An 11,928-nucleotide genomic window follows, 5' to 3' on the forward strand; every position below is an offset into this window, starting at 1 on the left:
TATTAAAGCCGAAAATTCATTACGTCAACTTAAAAGCATCATTTTAATTGATAATTTATTTTGAGATGAAAAAGAAAGTTATGATTGACGATTTTTTTTTGCAATAAACATCAACTAGTTATAAAAATGTTACGCATCAATGAAAAGTCAAAATTGTAATAGATATTATGGGTATATATTATATATAGGAGGTTGAGGGGTTGGCGAGGGTTCTTTTTCTTTTACGTTGAGACCACCTCAGCCATGGCCGACTCAAATGCCAAACACAATCGACAAAACAATCCAATTTATTATATCCCTAAAAAATTGTTATATCTATATGTTGACCCTCTTAGATTCATACTATTTCTTACGAAATTTCCAACCCTTTCCTACTTTCTCAAAAATACGTGTCATAAAATTTAGTTTGGACTCGGTACAATATTCCTCTTTATATAAATTACAGTCATGTGCCTCATTTCTCACAAATCCCTTTGTCTCTCTGTCTCTCAATCTACTTACAGTAATAAAGAGAAAAATGGCATGCATTTACATTATGGTGAACAATGCTGCAGTGACCAAGCAATTAGTTGCGGCCACAGCCATAGCAAGATCAAATGTAAAGCTTGGGAAGGCAATAAGATCAGCCACTTTTTGGGGAACAAAGAAGAATATTATGCCAGCAATAAAGATGCAGCTTCATAACAATAATGAGAAACCAAATGGCGAATTCGATCCCGAGTCTCTATTCCGGAAACAGGCAGCCGAGTTGGACTTGGTTTTAAATGATCCCAAATTCCAGGTCCCAAGATTAAAATTACAACTTTTTCTTTTGGGAGTACGATATAGGGATCAAATTTTCACGTGTGGTGTGTGCAGGAGGAGTTGGATGTGGCGCTGAGGGACTTTTCGCTGTATTACGTAAAGAGGCTGACAGAGCATTACAAAAACGAAGAGGGAAAGGGCCCTGAAATCTACGTAAAAAGAGACGATATGAACCATTTTGATGCCATCGCAGAGGTTATGACTGCCAAACGCATGGGGCGGATGAGCGTGGTTGCGGCCATTAGGGATGCCCAGCTCGGCGTTACCACTGCAGTGGCCTGCGCCAAATATGGTTTAGATTGCACCATTTTCATGGCCTCTTATGATATCGAGAACCAGTCTTCAAGTGTCCAATTAATCAACTGCTTAGGTGCTCAGGTATTTATTTATGGTTGGGTTTAAATAATGACGAAGAATGTTGATTCCATCTTATCTCACTCTTACGTTTAACTAATGAAGTTGTTTTGTAAATTTAATTATTTATTAATTTATATAAAATCACTTCTCACTTTACTCCTACTTCTAAAATCACACTCATACAAGTTTTTGAATCCAACTTCCCTAAGATATTTATTCTATAACTAAATTTTCAAATTTTCAAATAAGCCCTTTTTTTGTCATATATATTCTCTAATATCAACATAATTTGAATTAATCCATATTTTTTATAACAATTTTCTTTTTTTCACTTTTACCAAATATTTTAGATTAAACAAATTTATTTTCAATTTAAAGCATACAAATTTTTAAAATAATTATCTAAGTTTGATATGTAATATTCATTTAAAAAATATAATGATATTTATCATTTTATAATTTAAATAATAGGTCTACTTTGTTCAATACATTTGCATATATATATATATATATATATATATATATATATATCATTATAGCTAAATCACAAAAATTTAGTTTCAATTTATCAAACAAAATAATAAGATTATATTTTAATTTAAACTTGAAATATACCAAAAACTATTTCTATTGCACGCTACAAACACAACTAGCCACAATTGTTTTAAAAGCGATGACAATCCTAAATTGAATCTAGACCCGGTTTGAAATTACCTCTACACCAATAAAAATATATTTTGAAAAAATTTTAGCTCTTTTAAGTTGTTTGATAAATTGGAATATGTATTAATTTATAAAAAATCACTTTTTACTTAACTCATACATTTAAAATCATACTCATACAAGCTTTTGAATTTAACTTCGTAAAAATTTGCTTCTCTAACTAAATTTAGAAATTTCCAAATTTTTCATTTTCTTTTTGCCACATATATTCTTTAATATCAACAAAATTTGGATTGATCCAAATTTTTTATATATTTTCTTTCTTGTTTAACTTTGATCAAATAAATTTATTTTCAATTTAAAGCCTACAAAATTCTAAAATAACTACCTTATAATAACTTCGATATTAAATATTCATTCAAAATCAAATATAATGATATTTATCATCAATATAAAATTATTAAAATAATATGTCTACTTTGTTTAATACCTTTGCTTTGATCATGATAATTAAATCACAAAAATTTAGTATTAATTTACCAAATAATATAATATTCTTTTTTTAGGTTAAAACTGAGATTTACCTAACACTATTTCTATTTCATGCTAAAATTGAGACTTTTAAAAGCACAAGCTACAACAATTATTTTAAAAGCTATAACAAAAATCTAAATTTTGAGGTTTCTTTCTTTTTTTCTTTTTTTCTTTTTTTTTTCTTTTTTTTTTTAGATTTTAAACCAAACTGAGCCTTAGCTTATATCTAATTGAGAATTTTCAATATATTAGGAGTAAAACTAAAATATGTAAATGATTAAAGACCAAACTAAGAATTTCCTAAAAGGTCACGAACCATTTAGTATACTTAGTCCCACAAAAACAAGCTCGGTTAAAAGATTTAAAAAAATAAAAATAAAACTTTATGTTAATTTATAAGGTTATTGGTCCTAAAATTTAAAGTTGTGTTCATTAAACTTTTGATTTTGAGTCAAATAACTTAATTTATTCAACAACTTGGTAATATATATAAAATTAAAAATTTATATAGGATTTCATGCATTAACATAAAATTCAAATAATTGTATATCAAATATAAATTAATTCTTTAAAAAGTTAATATACCAATGACTATTTGAAAGTTGATGAAGTCCTATCTCAAAATCAATTGACAAAGAGAGAAAAGTAGTTCATCTATCTTATAAAAAGTATGATTTTTTTTTTTTTAATGTGGCATCCTTAACATTAAAACAGTTTGTGGGAAAAATAATCACAAACTAAAATATATATTTTTTTTAAAGAAATAGTAACATTTCAACTATATATTTTACAAAACTATTTTTTAGTCCAAATTTGATATAAATAGATTTTATTTTTTCTATGTTTAGATATTAATTAAATGTATGTTATCTTATTAGTTGACTAAAATATATAGTAGATAACTTTTCCCCTTAATCATCTCTTTGCTGTGTAATTTCTCTATATGTTACTGTAATTTATGTATATTATTTCTCCAAGTTGGTGATTTTTTTTACTAGAATAGTAGATGTCTCTGTCTTGTTTGACCTTTATAATTAAATATAGTTAACCATCTTTCAATATATATGTTACAAATATCTTAGGACCCATTTCACATTAATTTCAAAATCCATTTAAAGTTGAATGTTCAAAATGTTGGTATACATTTTATTATATATAATATTTGCTTTATTGATTAAGTAGAGAATGAAATATTGAATGATGAATCGTGTAATTTCTCTAATATATATATTGAAAATTTTAATTTCGAACAATCTCTTCTAATATCCTTTTCTTTTCATAAATACCAAAGTTTTTTTTTTCCAATTTGAATTATATAGTTCATAATAATTTCATTTATAATAATAATTTAATATAATGTTATTATTATTATTATTATTATTATTATATAAATATTATATTTAAATTTCAAACTTTACTTTTAATGGTTAAGATAATGAATATCTTCAAATTAAATATTTAAATTTAGAATACATATATGAATAATTTAATTGGTAATTCTTTTCATTTTACTAAAATTTTGAATAATTTCGCTTAAACTCTAATGGTTCATACAAAAAATTCTATTAAGAATTTAACCATTTGATTAGGAAATTTTTGACATATTTAAAAATATAGGCCGGAAAAGGTGTATGATTGTAGTTAACCTTAGGGGTGTTCAAAAAACCTGATGATCTGAAAAAATCGATCAACCCAACCCAATTCGTGTGGTTTGGGTCGGGTTATCAACTCATTTGGGTTGGATTAGGTTCAAATAAATGAAAAATTTATGGATTGGGTTGGTTCATGGATTCACCTAATATAACCCAAACCAACCCGAACCAATCCGAATTTATTATTAACTTTAAAATATATTTTTTATTACTTGTAAAACAATTATTTATACATATATTGATTTTAATTTTATTTAATTTCAACATTTTTTGAATAATTTATTATTAACAACTCTTAGAAGTAGTTTCTTTGCACTTAGAAAGAAAATTTTCATCGGATAAATTGAAACTGTGTTGTTAATCTTAATTCAATATATGAAAATAATCAAATTAGATTTTTACATATTTCCAATTTTAAATAAATGATTCGATTAACCTGAACCAACCAAACCTAAATATTCCAGGGTTGAGTTGGGTTGAATTCATTTTTTAATAAGGGTTATTTGGATTCAAAAAATTTACAACCCAATTTGGGTTGAGTCTAAAAAATCTTTCAACCCATGAACGTCCTAGTTAACCCTTTTGAGAGTGTGGGGGCAGGTGAAACCAGTAGAGGGAAACTTGAACAACGCATTAGCAGGGGCGAGGCAAGAGTGGATGACGGGGAACCTGGGAACGACCACTTATCTGATGGGCACGGTGGTAGGGCCGCGGCCGCGCCCATCTGATCCAGAGGAATGGGGGGTCAAACCAGACGTGGTTTTCGGCTGCACTGGGACTTCCTCAAATGACTTGCCCCTCGTCTTCCATGACTTCATCCAGCAACAGGATGTGAGGTTGATCCGGGTCCTGCAGCCTCCTACTGGAATGCACCAAATTCTGACCCCTCAAGAGTAAGTAAAACCCCCGCCATCTTAATTAAATCTATTCATAAGCTTATGTTCGTGCATTTTATAGTTTATTAATTATATCACTTCTTTGACACTTTCTAACCAGTGGAAGTCAATAATAAAGATTTGGATCTTTTGCTCCAATTATATTACCAATCTACTTTAAAATTATCAAGGATTTTAAATCATAATGCATTTCAAATCGACTTTAATTCGTTGTTTGTTAATACATAAAAGAAAATAATTTACGTTCCGTTTGATAACTATTTGGTCTTTGAAAATTAAAGTTTATTTTCTTTCAATTTCTTACAATGTTTTGCATCTGTTTTTAATTTTCAAAACTTAGCTTATTTTCTGAAAAACATTGATAAAAAGTGGATAACAAAGCTAAGAAATTTAGAAGTGGAAAAGGCGTTTGTAGACTTAATTTTTAAAAGGGGAATTGTAATTGATATTATTTTGAGTGATGATAACTAAATCTAAAACAACATTTTAAAAAAATTTGCAAATATAGAAAGCCTATCAATTATACGGTCTATAGACTACTACCAATGATATGGTCTATCGATAGACTCCTATTACTGTTATGGTCTATTATTGATGCACAATTTACATTTTGTTATATCTGCAATTTTTTTTTTTACTTTGTGTTATATCTATTATTACTTTTGGCTTGATTGTTATATTTACAATTGCCATTTTTTAAAAAACTAAAAACAAAAAGCTAAGGTCTCATTTGGTAACTATTTGGTTTTTTTATTTTTATTTTCCAAAATTAAGTCTATATATACTACTTTGACCTCGAAGTCAAATTTTGAAAACTAAAAAAAAAAAATAGCTTTTCAAAATTTTTATTTTTGAGATTTGGCTAAGAATTCAATCATTGTACTTAATAAATATGCATATTATTATAAGAAATTAAGAAAAAAATATACTAATCTTTTAAAAATAAAAAAAAAATAAAATAGTTAGCAAACGAGACTTAAATGGTTATCGATTGGGTACATAGAATTTGAAGTGATTGCAGAATTTTGTATATTTTGGAAATAAGTTACCTTTTTAATCTTTTCATATCTTACTCTTCCATCAATAAATTAACATTAAAAGTCTATATTATTAGTAAACTTTCTACGTCTTTTTCAGCTAGCCTCCAAACGAAAACTTTAATTATATACATTTCAAATCTTATTGCCAAAATAGATAATAAAGAGGATTGTTTTTAAATATAGAAAAATAAATTAAAATATTTACACAATGTAATAAAATTTTAGAATTAGATAGAATAGATATTGATAGACTTCTATCAATATTTTCTATCAGTGTCTATCATTGATAGTTTTAAAATTTTGTTATATCTTGTAAATATTTTCAACTATTTTTTGAAGACCTAAAACTATTTCTTGAACTTTTTTAATTACACTCAGAATTAAGTTAGTACGTTATTATAAATTTAAACGGTGGAGACAATGGCATATATGAGAATCTAACACAATCTAAAATAATTTGTGTTTGCAAATATGACCCTAATTTAAATTTCTATTAAAAAGGTTTGCATGTTCGTTTATGTTTATATACTATACCAATAGATTATAAAATGGTATATAGATGATATTTTACTTACTATCAGGTAATTGTTTGCATTGTTCTTTGTTTAGGCTTATTGTAGTCATACACTGTCAATAAAATTGAAAAAAAAAAATACTAATATACTGCTACCATATTAACATGTTATAAGTAGTATATAGATGATAAAAATAGTCTATCAATAATAATAATAATAGAACAAACTATTATCAATGAACATATTAATGATCAAATTGATAATAGATATTAAAAAAAAAAATTGTCAACAATAGACAGAAAAATTTTGGACTAGAGATAAAAATCTATCAATGATAGGCTATAAAAATAATTTACCAGTGATGGAAATTGATCACTAATATACTATAAAAATGGTGTAACTATGAATGTAACAAAAAACTAAACGAATTGATCCGCTGGTTTATTTTGATATTTTTAGTATAAAATTAGACTTTTTTGTTCGTATTTGAAGAAAACGAAAGAATTTATTGGTTTGGATCAGTTTTTCATTGAAAAATATCTATCAAAATTGGACCAAACTAATGATGTATAACCCTTAAAATAAGGGATGTTTTCAAATATATGAAAAAGAGTCAAATTATTTACAAATATAACAAAATTTCATTGTCACGACTATCAGGGATAATAGATACTAGTGACATTTTGTTATATTTGTAAATATTTTTATTATGAGTAATAATTGGGTCTAGCTCTGGCTACACTCGTCTTGATATATCCTCTTCAATCACAAAGGAAAAAAATATATTAAAAAATTTAAAAACTTACCATATGGCAATTTGGGAATGAGTATTTGAGTGGAGTGTAGCCCAAGATGTACTCAAATATTTTTCTTTAACCATGATAGCGCATATATATTTTTTGCTTAAAAAGTTGATAAATTATTATGATGTACGTATGTTTGTTGTTATTGAGAAGAACTAACAAAAAAAAAAAAAACTAAAATGTCTAATTTCAATCAATAAAAAACAATAATAGTCACATGTAAAAATACTCCAATCAAAACAAAATCAGAAATAAAAATGAAAAAAAAAAGAAGAAAAATAATTAAAAAAAAAAAAAAAACTAAGAACTAAATGGATAATAATTTGAATCGAAATACAAGTCAATACATTGATTTGGTTCTTAGTTGACACTAACAGTGCTAGAATTAAAAAACAAAAATATTTTTTATTTAAAAATAATTTTTTTGTGTGACATATTTTAAAATATATATGTTAACCAATTTTTGGTACCCATATTACAATTATGTTTAATTATATCAATCCTTGAACTAATTGGAGTAGAAGTTTGATATTTTTATGGATGGAATATGTTGAAATTGAATGCACAGGGTGGAATACAGAGGAGAAGGGCTAAAGCTGAGGCTTGTGAAGGAGACAGGGAAAGTTGAATTTCACACGGTGGCCGATACGGAGGCGGTGGAAGCTCACGATCTGCTAATTAAGTTGGAAGGCATATACCTATCAAAGGAGGCTTCTTATGCCTTTGCATATCTTCACAAGCTTTGCCCCACTCTGCCTGACGACTGCAAGGTGGTCGTGGTGATAAACTGTTAAAACATAGCCCACTGGTTTTGAAGGGAACAAGAAATGTTCCTTTTCATTGTTGAATTATTATATTTTGTATTTTGGACTTTGTATTTTTCCTTTTTGTTTTCCTCCTGCATATTGGGCTTGATATTCTGTTACAAGCAATATTCTTATGTGTGAGTTTATTGTTGGAATTTTTCTACCTCTATATAAATATATATAAGGTAGATTTCATTTATATCTAATGTTTTAAAATGGTGGTGACCAAAGTTTGGCCAGTGTTGATCGTCAGAAGTAGTGATCGGAGTACGCTAGAGGTGGTGGTCGGAGGTTTGCCAACAACAATCGTCGGAGGTGGTGGTAGGGAAGTGATTTTAAAATGGCCAAAATCACTTTTGTTGTGTTTAAAATCACTCCAAAACACACTTTTAATCACTCAAAACCAATTCAATGTTTATTGGCTCTACGAGTCCCTTGTGAGCTTGATCTTCAACCCACTTCTCTTAGTATGATCTCGCTTTCCGAGATGAATTGCATAAGAGATTCTCGCACCATGTGGTACCTTTGATGCCTAAGTCAGTCAAGGTTCGAAATATCCAATATCAATGAAAATATCAAGTTTCCAATTTTATGAAAATATCGATATCGATGAGCAAGAAAAATTATGGAAATTGATGGAAGTTAATAGAAATTGTTATAATTAATTAATGAAACTTTGATTGTGGCTTAATTAGACTATAATGGACCATTTTTAATCACAATTTCTATAAAGTAAGACAATATTTAGATGTCTATTGTAAATACTTGTGTAAAGTTGGTTCTGGTGCTTGAGGTTACAGAGCGACAAATCAAAAACAACTTGGTTATTTTCCTATTGATACATATTTACTGGCTTCACTAATCAGTCCAAAGTCAAAAGGCAGTAACATTTCTCTTTTCAAACGTATGTTTCCTTTTGTTCATTCCTTAAAAATCTTATGTTCGGTCCATAAAAATCTTAGATTCCTACTAAATGAACAACCCTAAATGATTTTCTCCAAGTCTTTTCACGGCTAAAGTGGACAGCCATTTTATTGAAATGAGCCTCAACTATTAAAGCCTCTTAGACATCCACTAGGAACACACAATTGGTTGTCTTTACAAAGAAAATCATCAAGCATATGATCAAAATCCTTAGATGTGATATGTGACTACCATGTAACGATCCGACTTTCTAGAATGGGTATAGGACTATTATTACATGCATGCATAAATCTCAAAACGATTTTTTTCACAAAATCTGACTAATCCAAAAGAATTTCATAAAATAAATTTTAAATATAAAATCTCGAAGAACATAAATCCATTGTTCGGGGTACCCTTAACTCTAGTTGAAAATGAAATTAAATAAGTAACCAAATAGAACAATAAAAAATTTAAATGTTTGAATCCTAAACTAAAACATGACTATATGAGGAAAACATATACGAAAACGATGTCAAGTTCCAAGTCTCGATCACGAATTCTTCTTGTCATTCGTTGTTCTGTCCCTTCCTTTACCTGAGAAAAAAATGTAGAGAAAATGATGAGTATAAAAATACTCAGTAAGTAACCCACTAGGTATACATGTTAGCCTTCCTATTGAGATAAAAGTGTGCATCCTGAACATAGGCATATACATAAGAAGCGAACTCAAAGGCACGGTGTCATAGGATGTGACCTCGAAGAGTCACAATATCATGAGCATAGGCGATCTCATAAGGACATCGAAACATACACAGGGATGTACACAGCTCGATAGGAGTGCTAATAGTCACCATCAGTATAAAATGCAACATTGATAACTCTAAAGAAAAGCTATAATTCTTAACTTAACTCAAGCTCATTAGTAGATTTTTAATGTTAATTATCCTATTTTGTAGGTATCAAGAAACTAAGAGGTAGAACCAAGCATGTGGAGCCAAATGGGGGTTAATTTGAAGAAATTTGGAGGCAATTTGAGCATCTGGGCTTTAAAGGAGTAGAAATAACCAAAATGCCCCTTATATGAGCATCGCAACGCTCATCACTTGCCTCAGCCCAATGTCTCAGCGTCCGCGTGCGCACCTCCTTCACTACCAAGCGTCACAATAGCATCGTGCCTCTACCTCAACGCTCGAGGACATCCATATAATAGTGTTGCAACATTGTCCCTAGCGTTGCAATGCTCCAACAAACTCTATGTTGGGGTTGATGCCCTAAATCTCGTAGGGTCCTATTGTTTGTAAATATTATTGAACAAACTCATTGTATATTTAATGAAATATATGATATTTTATTCAAAATCTATAAAATATATGATATTTTAGTTGCATTAACCACAAACCAATAAACTAACATCAGAGATTATCTTTGTAACTTAAACATGTATGTAGAGACATATGAGTGGATCATGTTTAAGTGATAACCTAAATGGTCTGTAGTAGATGGATAAGGCTGGGTACCTTATCTTGGTGACATTACGAGTATGGCCCGCTTTGTGGGTGTTACAATTGTTGTAAAGTGCTACAAATTATCTGATCCTGATCATTCATGCATACACATGTGAGTGGGGATATTCTACACAAAGAAGTTTGTATAAGACCGGACCACGAAATGTTTAGTCTCATTATATAACACCGTTCATAATGGAGACTTACATTTCACCAGGATGACCATAGCTAACATGATATAAATCCTGAGTGAGTTGTGAACTTCTGCCTATGAGAGCGGTTCTTTTATTTGTATGGGTGAAAGTGGCCAGATCACCGACTCAACAAACCTACCATTTTGAGGATTCGTCTTATTGGGGAGTTGGGAACACAGCTACACAAGATGGAATTCACTCCTTCTCCGTGGCAAGGGTAAGTAAATAAATTGCTCACTTAAGGGCTGATTCTAGGTATTGAACAATGTGGCGTCACACCCTCTCCTGGTCCGAGAGGGGTTTACTCATAGTTGGACTATGATTTATTGTTCATTAGAGGGATCAATGGTACTTAAGGAGTTAAATGTAACTACAGGGACAAAATGGTAATTTGGCCTAACTGTACTTACGATTGTTGATTGGTTATATCTAGGAATGACAAAATTCCCCACGAGATCAGGTCCCCGCAGGTCCCTGACCCAATCGGGGCAGAGAATACTTAGTTTAACCGGGTTTGGGGGTCAAACCGGAGATTTAAATACGGTCCCTAGTCGAGGATGGGGTAGAGACGGGGAGGGGATCCCCCCCCATCCCCAACCCCGAACCCGAACCCTGCCCCACTCCAATTTTTTTAATTACTAACATATATATATATATTACTATTATATAGAAACTCAAGCTACTGTTTTAATTAGTTTTTTTTTAATTTTTTAATATAAGAAATTTTCTAATAAAAAACATTAAAATACTTTTTTAATTATTAATCTAAATAAATATATCTAACAATAATATTAATTTATTACCTAAAATTCACAACTTCAATGTAAATACTAATTTTAGTTAAGTTTAAATAATAAAATAAAAAAGGGGATTTTTCCCCGCGGGGACCCGAATCCCTGATCCCCCAAAATGGGGAATGGGGTGGGGACGGGGATTAAAAATTCCCACGGGGACAGGGTTGGGGAATGCATCCCCGCCCCACCCTAGCCCCATTGCTATCCCTAGTTATATCCAATGGACACAGAAATATATATGTAGTGTGAAGAGTGCAGTTGTCGGTCTTTAGTGGGCCCGAAAATAAACGGATGGTGAATAATTTAATTAAAGAGTTTAATTAATTATTCATGTATTGTTTGAGCTTCAAGTTAAGGTCCATGAGGTCCCCTTGGTAGCTCAATAGAATTAATTGAGAACCAGTTTTTGGATTAATTTGAATTGTTCAAGTTAGTAGAGAGATTTAATTACATATGATA

At 29.7% G+C, this 11,928-nt stretch overlaps 1 protein-coding gene across 1 annotated transcript; it reads left to right on the forward strand.

Annotated features, from left to right (window-relative positions):
- Positions 1-535: 535 nt before the first annotated feature.
- Positions 536-8,058, forward strand: LOC120084117 (tryptophan synthase beta chain 1-like). Its single transcript, XM_090316819.1, has 4 exons — positions 536-781; positions 859-1,182; positions 4,611-4,903; positions 7,833-8,058. The coding sequence occupies exons 1-4, from the start codon at positions 536-538 to the stop codon at positions 8,056-8,058; spliced, it is 1,089 nt and encodes a 362-aa protein (XP_090172945.1).
- The last annotated feature ends 3,870 nt before the right edge of the window (positions 8,059-11,928 follow it).

Source organism: Benincasa hispida, chromosome 8 (assembly GCF_027475165.1).
Source record: "Benincasa hispida cultivar pf3 chromosome 8, pf3_genome.v1.1, whole genome shotgun sequence".
Classification (NCBI taxonomy): Eukaryota; Viridiplantae; Streptophyta; class Magnoliopsida; order Cucurbitales; family Cucurbitaceae; genus Benincasa; species Benincasa hispida.

Coding starts and splice junctions, on each gene's coding strand:
- LOC120084117 (XM_090316819.1), top strand. CDS start 536: ATGGTGAACAATGCTGCAGTGACCAAGCAATTAGTTGCGGCCACAGCC. Junction 1,183..4,610: donor TCAACTGCTTAGGTGCTCAG/GTATTTATTTAT, acceptor GTGTGGGGGCAG/GTGAAACCAGTAGAGGGAAA. Junction 4,904..7,832: donor CAAATTCTGACCCCTCAAGA/GTAAGTAAAACC, acceptor TTGAATGCACAG/GGTGGAATACAGAGGAGAAG.